Source organism: Tursiops truncatus, chromosome 9, assembly GCF_011762595.2.
Source record: "Tursiops truncatus isolate mTurTru1 chromosome 9, mTurTru1.mat.Y, whole genome shotgun sequence".
Classification (NCBI taxonomy): Eukaryota; Metazoa; Chordata; class Mammalia; order Artiodactyla; family Delphinidae; genus Tursiops; species Tursiops truncatus.
The window spans coordinates 54,773,173-54,788,554 of NC_047042.1; the positions used below are offsets into that span (position 1 = coordinate 54,773,173).

The window sequence follows — 15,382 nt, forward strand, 5'->3', positions numbered from 1 at the left end:
GTAAATAAGCTCCTTGACATCAGTCTTGGCAATGATTTTTTTGGATTTCATACCAAAGGCAATGGCAACAAAAGCAAAAATAAACAAGTGAAACTACATCAAACTAAAGATCTTCTGCACAGCAAAGGAAATCATCAACAAAATGAAAAGGCAGCCTATTGATGGGGAAAGAAATATTTGCAAATCATATATCTGATAAGGGGTTAATATCCAAAACATATAAAAAACTCATACAACAACTCAATAGCAAAAAAATCCAATTTAAAAATGGGCAGAAGGGGCTTCCCTGGCAGCACAGTAGAATCTGCCTGCCAGTGCAGGGGACACGGGTTCGAGCCCTGGTCCAGGAAGATCCCACATGCCACGGAGCAGCTAAGCCCATGCGCCACAACTACAGAGCCTGCGCTCTAGAGCCCGCGAGCCACAACTACTGAGCCCGTGTGCCACAACTACTGAAGTCTGCACACCCTAGAGCCCGTGTTCCACAAGAGAAACCACTGCAATGAGAAGCCCAGTCGCCACAGCTAGAGAAAGCCTGCGTGCAGCAATGAAGACCCAACGCAGCCAAAAATAAATGAATAAATAATAAATTTTTTAAAAAAAGGGCAGAACATCTGAATAGACAGTTTTCCAAAGAAGACACACAGATGGCTAATAGGTACATGAAAAGGTACTCAACATCACTCATCATCAGGGAAATTAAAATCAAAACCACACTGAGGTATGACCTCACATCTGTTAGGATGGCTATTATCAAAAAGACAGGAAATAACAAGTGTTGGAAAGGATGTGAAAAAAGGGAACGCTTGTGCACTGTTGGTGAGAATTTTTTAAGGCTACTCAAAAAATTAAGTCTTACTACCATAATTGGGTCCAGCAATTCCACTCCTAGGTATTTATCCAAAGAAAACGAAAACACTGACTTGAAAAGATGCACCCCCATGTTCACTGCAGCATTACTTACAAAAGCTAAGATAGGGAAGCAACCTAAGTGTCCACCAATGGATGAATGGATAAAGAATATGTGGTACACACACAGAGGAATATTATTAATCAGTAAAAAAAAAAAAAAGAAATCTTGCCATTTGTGACACCATGGATGGACCTTGAGGGCATTATGCTAAGTGAGATAAGTCAGACAGAGAAAGACAACATATGATCTCACTTATATATGGAGTCTTAAAATAAAAAAGGGCTCAGAACAGATTGGGAGGGGTGTGTGTGGGGGTGGGTAAAATGTATATGGGTGAGTAAAATGGGTGAAGATGGTTAAAAAGTACAGACTTCCAGCTATAAAATAAGTCACGGGTGTGTGATGTGCAGGATGGTGACTAGAGTTAATAATACTGTACTGTATATTTGAGAGTTGCTAAGAGTAAATCTTATAAAGTTTATTTTTCTTGTGATGAAAACTTTTAACTATGTATGGTGATGCATACATAGTTAATGAGACATATATACAAATATCGAACCATTTGGTTGTACACCTGAAATTAATGTATATACGTGTCAATTATATCTCAGTTGATTTTTTAAAAAAGTAAATGCTATAGAAAAAACTAGTGTTATTACTTAGAAAGCTGGAAACAGGCCTCAAAAAGGGGCCATTTCCTGTTGTAGCACCTTTCCCAGATTCTGAGAAGAGAAGACTGTTGTAGGAGGAAAAGGTCAACTCAGAAGGGCCAAGAATAAACAAGAGCATTAGTGAAAGAGCTTACACCAATCCGACCTCCACAGTGACCAACACATAAATGAGATCTCAGTTCAGAAAGATGCAGAAGAGCACCGTTCGTTTAGAAACAGGCTGCAGATATTTTCAGCTGCACTTAAACATCTCACTATCCCTGAGCTTCCAGCTCAGACACAGCAGGTTAAGTCTCACGTTATGTGCCAACCCCAAGTGGCTGCCTGTGTGCAAGGCTGCAGAGAATTTGAGGCTGTGTCCAGGCTCAGGAAAAAGGGGACTGTGGTGCATTCACAGTGTTGGCCATGTGTTACATATTTGACATCAATAGTCCAGCCTATTGAGATTAAAATAGATAGCTAGTGGGAAGTAGCCGCATAGCACAGGGAGATCAGCTCGGTGCCTTGTGACCACCTAGAGGGGTGGGATAGGGAGGGTGGGAGGGAGGGAGACGCAAGAGGGCAAGAGGGAAGAGATATGGGAACATATGTATATGTATAACTGATTCACTTTGTTATAAAGCAGAAACTAACACACCATTGTAAAGCAATTATACTCCAATAAAGATGTTAAAAAATAATTTCAGTAAGTAATAGGGTATGTGAAGAAAGGGCTTCTCGCAAGCTAGAGAACTCTGGCCTGTAGATTAGCTCCTGATAGAATGCCTGTAATTAAACTCTCTGATATACCAATTAACACTGGGAAAAGGTCTTCAGTGGAGTTCCACAGGGCTCTGTCTTATGTCCTATCCCAGTCAAAATGTTTACCCATGACTTGGAATAAGGCATAGAGCGTACATTCATTGGCATATGGAGCTGGGAGAGGCATTTGCTCTGATTAATTGTTTAAAAACTGGAGACTCCTGGGCCTTTGTTCCCCTGTGGTGCTGGGGAGAAACTCTGAATGTATCAGGAGCTCAGTGCCCTGACTAGCGTCACCTTGAAGGGAAGTTGTGGGGACTAAGACTGGGCTGCCTTGCCAGGTCTTGCCTTTCTGAGAAGGAAGTGAAAGCCCAGCTTCCTCATACAGGATGACTACCTTGTGGTACCACAGACCCTCTGGCAAGGTGCGTTCCGGATGGGAGCTGGCAAAGAAGTGTCAGGGCGGCGTCCACTGCTCAATAATAATTGGATGGCCAGGATGCATGTGGAAGTTGTGGAGCTGCTGGGCCCAGCAACCTAGTGCATTGGGATGCTCTCTGCAGCCTCCCTGCCCTAATGGCCACAATGCTGCACTTGGGGTAGAGCCGTAAGTTTGCAAAGAGGAACAAGAGGATCAGAAGGAACGAGACACTGGGGGAGAGAGCAGGTGCCAAATGCAAGCTACTGCCACTCAGCATTGCCAGGCAACGAGTGTGCATCACCGGCTGTGTCTGGGGAAACTGATTTCCTGTGTTGGTGGGGGCGTGTGCCCACAGACAGCCCTCGCTGGGGGAGGAAAGGGAAGCCCTCTCTCCAAGACACTGGAGGAGGCTGGCAGCAGACAGGCCTCCTTCGTACTCAAGTCCATGACTTCACGGCAATCCTGTTAACTTCCTCAGTCTTCCACTGCCTATCATCCCTGCACTGCTTGAAAGGGAGGGAACCTTATGTACCAAATCGTCCACAAAGTAAGCAAAGTAATTTCAAGGCAACAGCATTTCTTCCCCCTTTTTTTTTTCCATACCTGCTAGCGCACTGACCAAGAAGTAGGCCGTAGAAAGGAGTTTCTGGTTGTGGACCACATCCTCCGGGCCTGGACACTCGCCCTGCACACTGTACCCCACTAGCCGCAGGAAGGCCACGAGGTCCCGCTGCTGTGAAGGCTTCAGCTTCCCCAGCACCGCCAATGAGGGTGACAGGCTGCTGACTATGTCCTCACACTGTGGGGAGAGATGGGGGGGGGCAGGGAAGAGAAGAGAGACAGATCTAGTAAAGCCACAGGCCAAGCTGGGCACAACACAGGCCTCTGCCCCATGACACACAACCCTTGTAGTGAGACGGAGAGTGGTCCCCCAAATATAGGTCCACCTGGAGCTTCAGAATGAGACCTTATCTGGCATCCTTGCAGATGTAATTTAGGTAGGGATCTCGAGATCATCCTGGATTGGGGTGGGCCCTGAATCCAATGGTGGGTGTCCTTTAAGAGACAGGAAAGGAGATGGCCATGTGAAGACAGAGTAGAGATTTGAGCAATGTGGCCACAAGCCAAGGAATGCCAGGAGCCACCAGAAGCTGGAGGAGGCAAAAAAGGATTCTCTCCTAGAGCCTGTGGGGAAGCATGGCCCTAATGACACCTTGACTTTAGACTTGTGGCCTCCAGAATTGTAAGAGAGTAAATTGGAGTTTGTGGTCATTTGTTACAGCAGCCCTAGGAAACTAATACACCCTTCTATTCACATCGACTACCTTTCTGCAGTTAGAAAACTAAGGACCTGGGAATAAGAAAAAAAAGAAGCTTTAGGGTTAAAAGGAGGTGGGGAAATTTTAAACACCATTTTATCCCAGCTCAAGGCCTTATCCCAAGAGATCTAGCCCATCCACATCTCCAGAAAACCATGTGAAGACACTACCTTGAGATGTCTCCGGTCTTACCACTTGCTCCAGAACCAAGAGTAATTCTTCATCAAACAGGACCGCCTGGAGGACGTCATTCAGAGCTCTCTGTTGCTGCTCTGGCAGCTCCACAAAGGGATGGAAATTCCTCTCCAAGAACAGAGGGGCTGTGAAAGCAGCAGAACATACCCAGTCTCGTGACTTATCTCAGGAGGACCAGTAACTTGCTTTTTATAGCTAATTGTCCTCTGTTCTTTCATAAACACTTCCAGCTGCAGTCTTGGAACTCAGAAATAAAGGACGCGTTAAATACCACCCTGCATGTTTTTTACTAACCAGTCAAACTACTAAAGGAAGAAGGAAGGAGGGAAGGGAAGAGAGGGAGGGGAGACAGAAAGAGACAAAAAAACAGAGAAGAGGGAAGCCGGGTTTTGTTTCAGACTTTAGTTTCCTGCTGACTCACTAAACATTAAGTCTGATCAGTTATTTTCTGGAAAAGTCATTTAAAATTATTAAATTATCGAGGCTGAATTACTGAACATCAGGACTTTTACAAACCTTCAGAGTCATCGTGCAAATTCCAAAATACATTCTTTTTCATATCTTTCTAATACACTACAGATTTTGTATCCTTTAATATTAAATGCATGCTTTTCAAGGGGCTGGCACAGTTTTCACTGGGCAAACACAGATATTCCACTTTCTCCATTCTTCTTCACCCGTCCTGGAGAATGGGTTAGAATCCCAGCTGGATTACTAACGTCCTCTTCAGGATGCTTGAGCCGCTCCCCTTAAAATCTTCCGTTTTCATTTTAAGACAGTCAAAAGTTTCTAGTGACTTAAGCCCAGTGGGAATTTAAAAACGAGATTTGATAAACCAAAGCTTTCCTATACAGGGATGCAGACCAATACACAAATGCACCCTCCGCTGATGTCAAATTCCAGACAACAGTTATACTCAAAAACTGCTCTGTAAACACAATTAGTTCCTCGCCAGCCCCAGCCTGGAGAGAAGGGCCGTCCTGGCTGGTCTAGGGTCCAAGTGCACAGAGGCGGGTGCCCACCCTACTCCTGCCTAAACTACCCAGCTTCCCCTCTCCATGCCAGGCTGACTGGAATGACCAACTGACAGGGTGGACTGGTGGGTAAGGAAATTGTAAGAAAGCTCAGCCTGTCGTGTCACTTCCTGTAGTGCAGTTCAAGGCTGTAGCACCACTGCTGATGTGATTCTAACCCGTGACATTGACATCGCTTAAGTGGCAGCTGAAAATCACACCCAATTATCGTGAGGGGGCCCGCAGCCCTGCATTAGATGGGAAAGCCTTAAGATTGGACCTTCACTGCCAATTCTGTCAAAATTGATATTTCTGCTACAGAAACAAAAGCATCTATATTCTGGTTTGGGACTCGTTGAAGCCCCACTGATGAGTCTCTCCTCTAACCCTCCAAGCCAGAGATATTCTGAGCTGGTTCTAGCTCTTTTTCCCTAAGCTCTTAATTATTCGCTTTCTCTTTTTCCTTGCCCATCTCCTCTTCCACTATATACTGCACTCCTACTAATTCCTGCCCTACTCCCTACAAGAAACTTTTTTAAAAAACACAACATGCTGTGGGGAGCGAAAGGAATTGCTGCAGGCAAGTCACAGGTACTGCCCTCCTCCTCGCTGGATGCCTTGGCATCTCACGGCTTCATGCCACGTGGATAAGGGCCTCCAAGAGAGCATTTTGCGAAGCTAACGAAGCACTGCCTGTCTTGGCAATGAAGCCTGGAATAAATGAAACAAATGCAAAACTTGGGTTCTCTCTCCTTGCTGCTGACTAGCTCTTCCTGGTAGTCAGCAAGACTCCTGTGGTTCAGATGAAAGAAAATGTTAGGCCCCTAACTCTTCCCCTCCTCAGCCTCCTACCCCTTCCTTAAAACAGGCCATCCAAGACCTGAGGTTCCCTAAGATCTGACCAGGGTGAGTCCTGATGAGTGAACTAGAACTGATTCAGGCACCGTCCTGTCTGTCCTCAAATGTTTTCCATGAAGTCACTAAGGAGTCACCGCTTCTGAAGGGCGCATCCCCTCCTGGGGTATGGCACTCAATTACCCAGCAGCTCACCATGCCCCAGCCTGCTGGCAATACCTTGTTTTAAAACACTCAGTGGCCCATCCGAGGCAGGCAGCCCTTGCCCAGCATCTGGCGTGTCCCAGAACGCAAACTCTCGTAAGGGCAGGAGGTCCAGGAAGGCAGAGTCACTTCTCCTCTCGTGCTCGAAGCCCCCGTGCTTCCCTTGCAGGAGGCAGAATTCTGTAATGTGGGGGAAAAGGACAAGCTAGGCATTAGGGTCAGCCTTGTTGGCACATCCCAGACCTGGCTTTACCTAAATCAAGCAGGGCAGGGGGACGTGTCCACCCTCTTCCTCATACACCCGCTTCCTACACTTATGCTATTTGACCAAAACTCAGCCACTTCCTACAAATACAGGAGAAATGGTTGTTCTTAACATAAGGTTCTCGTGAACAGGCAGGAAGCAACCTTTCAAACATCAGAAGTACTTCCTTAGCCTGACTGGAACAAACCAACTCCAACAAACAACCCACCATATTTAACTGAGAAAATTGGAATTTGATTGATAAATCTGATTTGACTAAACTGATACAGAATTATTGACAATATATTTAGGTGCACAAGTGGTTACGTGGCTCTTGGAGAGTCAGTTATTCTTCGTTAATAAACTATTTTCTGCAATTATATGAACGAACCTTATAAACGTGTTGAGAGGAAAATCCATACACAAAAGAATATATTCTATATGAATCTGTATGAAGAGACTAGTCTTTTTTTTTAAAGCCTTATCTTTTAGAGATATTTCAATAGTTATAGACAAAATAATATAATGCCTACAATTTGCTTCAAAACAATTGACTAGGGGTGGAGAGAGGTGGGAAAGTTATAGATGAAACATGCACTGCCCTAGTTATTGAAGCTGGATGGTAGGTACATGGGGTTCACTATATTACTATCTGTAGTTCTGAACATGTGTGTAATTTTCCATAATAAAAAGTTTTTAAAAATTATAAAAAGAAATGCCCCTTAAATATTTCCGTATTTGAGGGCCCAACTAAAGTAACTAAGTTGTAGGTAAAAATGCAACAGTGTGGGGCTTCCCTAGTGGCGCGGTGGTTGAGAGTCTGCCTGCCGATGCAGGGGACACGGGTTGGTGCCCTGGTCCGGGAGGATCCCACATGCCGCGGAGCGGCTGGGCCGGTGAGCCATGGCCGCTGAGCCTGTGCGTCCGGAGCCTGTGCTCCACAATGGGAGAGGCCACAGCAGTGAGAGGCCCGCGTACTGCAAAAAAAAAAAAAAAAAAAATGCAACCGTGTGTCCTTGCTAAGTAAAAATTGTGTGAACTCAAGAATGAGGGTTCTCCCTCTTGCACTGTTGGAGGGAATGTAAATTGATACAGCCACTATGGAGAACAGTATGGAGGTTCCTTAAAAAACTACAAACAGAACTACCATATGACCCAGCAATCCCACTACTGGACATAACCTGAGAAAACCGTAATTCAAAAAGAGTCATGTACCAAAATGTTCATTGCTGCTCTATTTACAATAGCCCGGAGATGGAAACAACCTAAGTGTCCATCATCGGATGAATGAATAAAGAAGATGTGGCACATATATACAGTGGAATATTACTCAGCCATAAAAAGAAACGAAGTTGAGCTATTTGTAATGAGGTGGATAGACCTAGAGTCTTTCATACAGAGTGAAGTAAGTCAGAAAGAGAAAGACAAATACCGTATGCTAACACATATATACGGAATTTAAGAAAAAAAAATGTCATGAAGAACCTAGGGGTAAGACAGGAATAAAGACGCAGACCTACTAGAGAATGGACTTGAGGATATGGGGAGGGGGAAGGGTAAGCTGTGACAAAGCAAGAGGCATGGACACTACCAAATGTAAGGTAGATAGCTAGTGGGAAGCAGCCGCATAGCACAAGAACCGCCTGGAGGGGTGGGATAGGGAGGGTGGGAGGGAGGGAGATGCAAGAGGGAAGAGATATGGGAACATATGTATATGTGTAACTGATTCACTTTGTTATAAAGCAGAAACTAACATACCATTGTAAAGCAATTATACTCCAATAAAGATGTTAAAAAAAAAAAGAATGAGGGTTCTCCTGACCCACCTCCTACAGTAATGAAAATAAAAACAAAAAGAAAACAAATGGCACCTAATTAAACTCAAAAGCTTTTGCACAGCAAAGGAAACCATAAACAAAAGGAAAAGACAACGCCAGGATGGGAGAAAATATTTGCAAATGAAGCGACCAACAAGGGATTAATCTCCAAAATACACAAATAGCTCATACAACTCAACAACAAAACAATCCAATCAAAAAATAGGCATTAGAACTAAACAGACATTTCTCCAAAGACAGATGGCCAAAAAACACAAGAAAAGATGCTCAATATTGCTAATTATTAGAGAAATGCAAATCAAAACTACAATGAGGCATCACCTCACACCAGTCAGAATGGCCATCATCAAAAAATCTACAAAAATAAATTCTGAGAGGGTATGGAGCAAAGGGAACCCTCTTGCACTGTTGGTGGGAATGTAAATTGATACAGCCACTATGGAGAACAGTACGGATGTTCCTTAGAAAACTAAAAATAGAACTACCATATGATCCAGCAATCGCACTTCTGGGCATACACCCAGAGAAAACCATAAATCAAAGAGATACATGCACTCCAATGTTCACTGCAGCACTACTTACAATAGCCAAGATGTGGAAGCAACCTAAATGCCCATCAACAGAGGAATGGATAAAGAAGATGTGGTACACATATACAATGCAATATAACTCAGCCATAAAAAATAATGAAATAATACCATTTGCAGCAACATGGATGGACCTAGAGATTGTCATACTGAGTGAAGTAAGTCACAGAACAAATATCGTATGATATTGCTTATATGTGGAATCTAGAAAGATTACAAAACTGAAATAGAGTTAGAGATGTAGAAAACAATCTTATGGTTACCAGGGGGAAAGAGGGGAGGGATAAACTGGGAGACTGGCATTAACATATACACACTACTATATATAAAATAGACAGCTAATAAGGACCTGCTGTATAGCACAGGGAACTCTACTCAGTACTCTGTAATGACCTATATGGGAAAAGAATTTAAAAGAGTGGATATATGTATAACTGAATCACTTTGCTGTACACCTGAAACTAACACAACATTGTAAATCAACTCTACTCCAATAAAAATGTTTAAAAAAGAATGAGGGTTCATTTTATGCTTCTATTTAATAATTTGTGTACAGGCTATGGAATGAGAATGTGGCTGAGCCTAGTACTTGCATGACATGTGAAAGGCATGGGTATTAGCACGTATTTTCAATTGCTGTGGACACTGATGACATCCATAAAGACAGGACGGCTGTCTAAAGACAAAGAAAACAAGCTTTCGTTTACTCACCCGACGACCCACCCACACTCCTAGTCATCCAGGATGCCCCTGGCTCGCTCCACCCTATGCACCAGGCACCGAGGTGGATAAGCGTGAACTGACCCCCAGGGAAGGCTCCCCAAGGACGAGGACCATGACCATTAACACAGCCTCAAATCCTGCCAACAGCCCTGTGGGGCCCCCCAACCATATTCTGGGAGTCCAAGACCCCAGCACCACTCTTCCTTTACACATATGCACAGCCCCCCTGAAGGCACTGCCAACTCCTTCACTCTTTGCAGCATCAGGCACTGCAAGGAGCCAGAGATTCAACAGGACCACAACCTAGGCCTTGACAGTAAGTGTGATATGAGTGGAAGAGGCGGACAGGTCACTGAATCCAGAGTGGCAGGTGTGGAGAAAGAAGCAGAAAAGGATTCTTGGACGAAGCAGTGTCTAAGTAGCCCCCAAAAGCCTGGTAGGAATTAGCTGGGCCAAGAGGCAGGGAGCACACTGCAGAGGCTCACGAGAAGCGAGAGTGGAGGGTTCCCAGGCGGTGGGTTAACGCTGGCTGTATCACTACGTTGGGAGGCGCTGGTGATGAGAAGCAAGGCTGGACACGACGTGCCTGGAAGGGCAGACTTTATCTTGGGACAAAGGGAGCCTCAGAAGGGTGTTTGAGCAGGTGAGTGAAGTGACCAAATGTGTATTTTTTTTTTTTTTGCGGTACGCGGGCCTCTCACTGTTGTGGCCTCTCCCGTTGCGGAGCACAGGCTCCGGACGCGCAGGCTCAGCGGCCATGGCTCACGGGCCCAGCCGCTCCGCGACACGTGGGATCCTCCCGGACCGGGGCACGAACCCGTGTCCCCTGCATCGGCAGGCGGACTCTCAACACTGCGCCACCAGGGAAGCCCCAAATGTGTATTTTTAAATAATCACATCAGCTACACTGTTAGGATGGGAAAGATTCAAAGCAGAGGAGCCAATTAAGAGTCTGTAATGGGAACGAGGCGGGGGGTGTCGGTGTCGGCCTCTGGACCTGCAGAGAAGTGCACAGACCCGGGAGGCTGGGAAGCACAGGTTCACGTCCACAGGTGCCCAATCATCAGTTCGTGCTGAAAGGACACTGGTAAATGCCTAATTCTACAGAGCAAAGGCTAAAGTTCAAGACAATAACATGATGTTTCTGATTGGCCATAAGAGGTGTGGGGGGGGATCTGTTGGCAAAGGGAGGGATCGTGGCTGAGCGAACCCCTCGTCAAGGACGGGCTCACAGATGCCTCCCCCAAGGGACACGGAGGGAGTGGCCTCCTCTCGAAGTTTCAGAAGACAGCCAGGATCCTCGTCAACTGTACTCCCACCCAGAAGGTGGGAGGAGAGATCGAGCAGCCTCTTAAGGGCCCTTCCAGCCCCTGTAGGGCTGTTTATGAAGCCGGATCAGAACGTTCTGCAGGAAGAGCAACAGAAAAGAGATGGGAAAAAGCAGCAGAACTGGCTTAAGAATCAGGCAGTGTGTCACACGAACAAGGGCCTGACCACCAAGCTGCACGGGCAGGGCAGGCAGCAGCAGGAGAGGGCAAAGGAAAGGGCTTCCTAGGCCAGGATGTGGGCAGAGAGCCAGAGGAACCCTGAGGACTCCCCAGGGCACCTCTGCTCAGCAGCACAAAGAGTTTATTGTCAAGACAGCAGAAGCAAGTCAAGATAGAAGGCTTGAAACTGAAATGCAAACAGGAGAGCCTCGCCAGGCAGGCTTTGTCTTTCCAACCCCATCTGAGAAAACAGATGCCCCCTGTGGGAGCGACAGGTGCCCTAACAGAGCTGCATGCAGGGCAGAGCACCTCCACCTCCTCGGAGAAACAGGGAGGGGCTCCCGGGGGCCCCAAAGCCTGGAATGGCAGCCCCAGCCTGGCCCCCAGCCGCCAAAGGGTCCTCAGAGCACTCATGGGCATCCTCGGTGCGGGCCAAGCTTCCAAAGAGCCTGAAGAAAGCAACACCTCCACCACCAATCCATCTGGACAGGATAACCAAGGCCTCAGCAGCCTGGGCTGGAGTCACACATGCCCACGTGGTCACACAGCTTATCACACGCTGATGACAAAAGCTGGGGGGGCAACTTAATCATCTAATAGGCAGTTTGTTCAGTGGACGGATAGTCTTTCAAAGAGAAAGAATCATCATCGTGCCCAGGATGACACAAATTTGGAAGCTTAGACCTAAAGGATGCTTGCTGGTCGCGATTCTTGGTATTCCTGGTATCCCATGCGTCCCTGGCCCACCCCTAGACCAACTTCCTACAACTGGCACCTTCGCTTCTTGTCTCCCCCCCGAAACACAGGCTGCTCTACATGCGAAACGAAAGAGGGAGGGTCGGTGATTGCCCTTCACGTCCCTTACACATCCGCGGGCTTGTCCACTGTCCCATAGGACAGTCAGCATTCCGAGCGCCCACGGTTGTAGCTGAACGGTGGTACCTCGCGTGGCCGAGTGAGCAGAAGGCTGACTCCCGGAAGACACCCGCATCCCTGGCCTGGTCCCCGCCACCTGACAGAAAACAACTGGGGGAAGGGCAGGAGGCAGCCACAGACATGTATGGCCCGTCACGGCACCCTTTTACAATGTTCTCATCATGGAGAATCGAAAGTGCACAGGGACAGAGAGAGTAGTACAGGGAGCCTCCGCACACGCACCGACCGGCTGTGATGGCCTCCCCCACCTCTACCCACCACGCACACCCCTCACTCTCCACCATCGTGCTTGAAGCAAACCACAGACATATTTCCATTTCATCTGTGAAGAGCTCACTGTAAATCTCTAAAAACTAAGATGACGCTTTTCATAAGCATAACCACGACAATGTGATCATACCTTAAAAAGTTAATTTATGATGTTGCATATATTAATTCATGTCCCCAAAAAGCAGTCAGACACTTTCCTTGGGTTTGACACAACCTTTTCCTGGGAAGAGTGTGAGGGAAGAGCCGTGAGTATCTAAGACAAGCCACACCAACTGTAAAACCCTATTTTCTCCAAGTGATGCAGTGACCTCCCGGCTTTGAACACACTGCTGATCAGACAGCAAGGTCAAATGCAGCTCTGTGGGCTCCCTACAGGGGACGGGAGGTAAGATGATCACAACGATGACAGTATTATTAATAGCTAAGGTGAGTACTTAAGCCACCGCTCTACCGGGCACTTCACACAGCTCATCTACCCTGGTCCTCACCGCAGCCCTGTGAGGGAATGTCTTTCCCCTCCCAGACACGGGAAGCTGAGGCCCAGGCGGCTTCAGCAAGCTGCCTGAGACCTCACAGGACCCCGTGGCGCTGGGGCCGATGCCCAGTCCCTCCAACTGCAGAGCCCACGTTCTTCGCCCTGTGCCCCGTCGGTGAAGCACACCCCACACGGACATCTGGGCATCCCTCACCAACACCCTCCCACCGCGGTCCTCCGTCTCACTTGTCCTGAGACATCCCCAAACTCTTCCGATATCTCTTTCCTCTCAATCCCCAGAGCAGTGGGGGATCCTCTACAAGTGTGTGTCTCAGGGGAAGATGGGGTGTCCCTCCGCGATGGCTCAACCGCCTCCAGAGAGCTCTGAGCTGAGGCACACTCACCGAACTGGCCGTCTGCTCTCACATACAGCTCGATGACGCCGTAGGCGATGGTGGTGGGAGCCGGGATTTCCAGCACCACATTGCTGTCCTTGATGATGTTCCCATCCTCCGTCGCTGACACCTGTGGGCGAGGGCGCATGCTCCCACCTGTGTGCTCAGGCTCCCCCACGTTTCTCCTGCCCCCATGTGGCCAGCCTAGTGCCTGTGCACGAAGAGTGCCAGGGAAATGCCCATGGAATGGAGCAGAAAAAGGGACCAGCGGGCAGGGGCCAGGATTTAATCCTTGTCGGCCTCATGATGTCCTACATGTATTCCAAAGTCAATGGCCAACCTGGTGGCACAAAGGCGAGATCCCAGTTTGGGATACAATGAAGTTAGGTCTATGGTGCTGAATAAAGAAGACAAAAAACAAGATAACTTCCCATTTCCCTCGTGGAGGATTATGGAAACAACTCTGAAATCCTCAGAAAATCCTCAGTGGTAAGAGAGCCCGACTAGGAGAACCTAGCTGAGAGCAAGACCCCCCGAGCACATCCTCCTGGACCTCATGGATGGCACACGGTGCAGTCAGATAAAACCCGGGGAGAGGCACAAGGATGACAGAAGGGCGGGCAGGAAATGCCGAGTCAGGCACCAAAGCTCTCTCCTTCAAACCCTGTCACAAATATGACCCTTGCCCACCGTGGCCTGGGGAGGAAGGTGAGAAGCTATTCGTTGCCCAAATGCTGGAGATCAGAGACATCTTTAGCAACTTGATCCTGGTCACAGTGTGATACCAGCTGGCCTCCTGACTCCCAGGCAGGCTCCAGGCCTTTGGTGGGGGTCACCGTGGATAGGAATATCGGCAGGGCCAGCTGAAGCCATCTCCCATCAGGCCTCATCACTCTGTCTGGCCTGCCCACCCCAGGGAGAGTCCAGCCCCGGACCTGTATCTCCACCTGCTAAATACAACTTTTCTGGGTCCTCTAGTATAATTTGAAAGTTACCCCAAGAAGTAAATCTCTAAGAAAAGAATATCGGGCACCATGGCAAGCTGGAGGGGACACAGTCTGGGGCTGCAGCCTGCTGTGCCAGTTCGGTTCCACTGAAGCTCAGGGATCAGCTTGGTAAGCCTGTCTGTAACTTAATCCAGAAGCATCTGTGTATGTATATAAAGACATATGTACAGATCTTTACCTTCCCTAACTCAATCCGTTAGGGATTTAAGGCAGCTAAAGCAAAGGAATCATTTTGAGACCCTTGGCTCTGAGGGGCTCTTGGGGTCATCTGTGCGTCAACCTAGCCAATGCTCATTTGACCCATTTGCTTTTGGGAAAGCACCTGACCCAACCCTGCATGGCCCATCCAAGTGTCCTATCACCCCGGCCTTGGGTTTACTTCAGGAATGAGCACGGACCGGGAGGGTCCAGTGAGTGCTAGCCCTGAAGCACTCTTTCCACTGGGGATGAGGTGGGAAGAAAGCCAGGAGCTGCCTCCCCACAAGCTTATATGAGAGGGAATCTACCCCAGGGAAGGCAGCGCACAACCTTCTCTTGAGTCCTGGCCTGGATCCAGAGGTGACTGAAGCTAGATCACCCCAGATGTTTCAGTTACGTGAGCCGATAAATTCCCGTTTAAACCAATTTGAGTTGGATTTCTGTTAACTCACTACAGAAAGAACCCTGATGAATGAAGACCCCACCCGAAGAGGCCCCTGACCGAGGCCCCCGTGGCCTCTGACCCGGCACGTCCACCCGCTGGGAGCGCACCTGCACGGTCTTGGTCTGGATCCCCACCATGCCACCGCACTTCTCCTCGATCTGGACGTGCTCGGATATCACACACTTCCGCGTCGTCACTATCTTCTGTGTCAGGACACACAGGACCTCATTCTTCCTCTCCAGCACCTGCTGCAGCACTGAATTCTTCAGATTTATTGTTCTGAAAAAGAAAAACGCCCGTGAGTGGCCTCGTACCTCAGGGGAGACTGATGCAGTGTGAATTTTCGCCTCTCGCACAGCTGGCGGCTGAGGAGCAAACAGTTGACAAGCAGCATCGTTTATTTTCCGGTGATGAGAGAGGGGCCAGTACATCCGGAGAGGCAGAA

The 15,382-nt window shown here is 47.9% G+C and overlaps 1 protein-coding gene across 3 annotated transcripts in view; it reads right to left on the reverse strand.

Moving 5' to 3' along the window:
- The window catches only part of GSDME (gasdermin E), a 144,756-nt gene that overhangs the window by 48,441 nt on the left and 80,933 nt on the right, over window positions 1-15,382 (reverse strand). For all 3 annotated transcript variants that reach the window (XM_073809749.1, XM_033863089.2, XM_073809750.1), the window contains exons 4-8: window positions 15,045-15,216; window positions 13,297-13,417; window positions 6,348-6,512; window positions 4,258-4,385; window positions 3,350-3,545 (exon numbers count right to left, since the gene is read on the reverse strand). In XM_073809749.1, coding sequence (XP_073665850.1) covers window positions 3,350-3,545; window positions 4,258-4,385; window positions 6,348-6,512; window positions 13,297-13,417; window positions 15,045-15,216 — 782 coding nt within the window. The remainder of the gene's footprint in view (window positions 1-3,349; window positions 3,546-4,257; window positions 4,386-6,347; window positions 6,513-13,296; window positions 13,418-15,044; window positions 15,217-15,382) is intronic.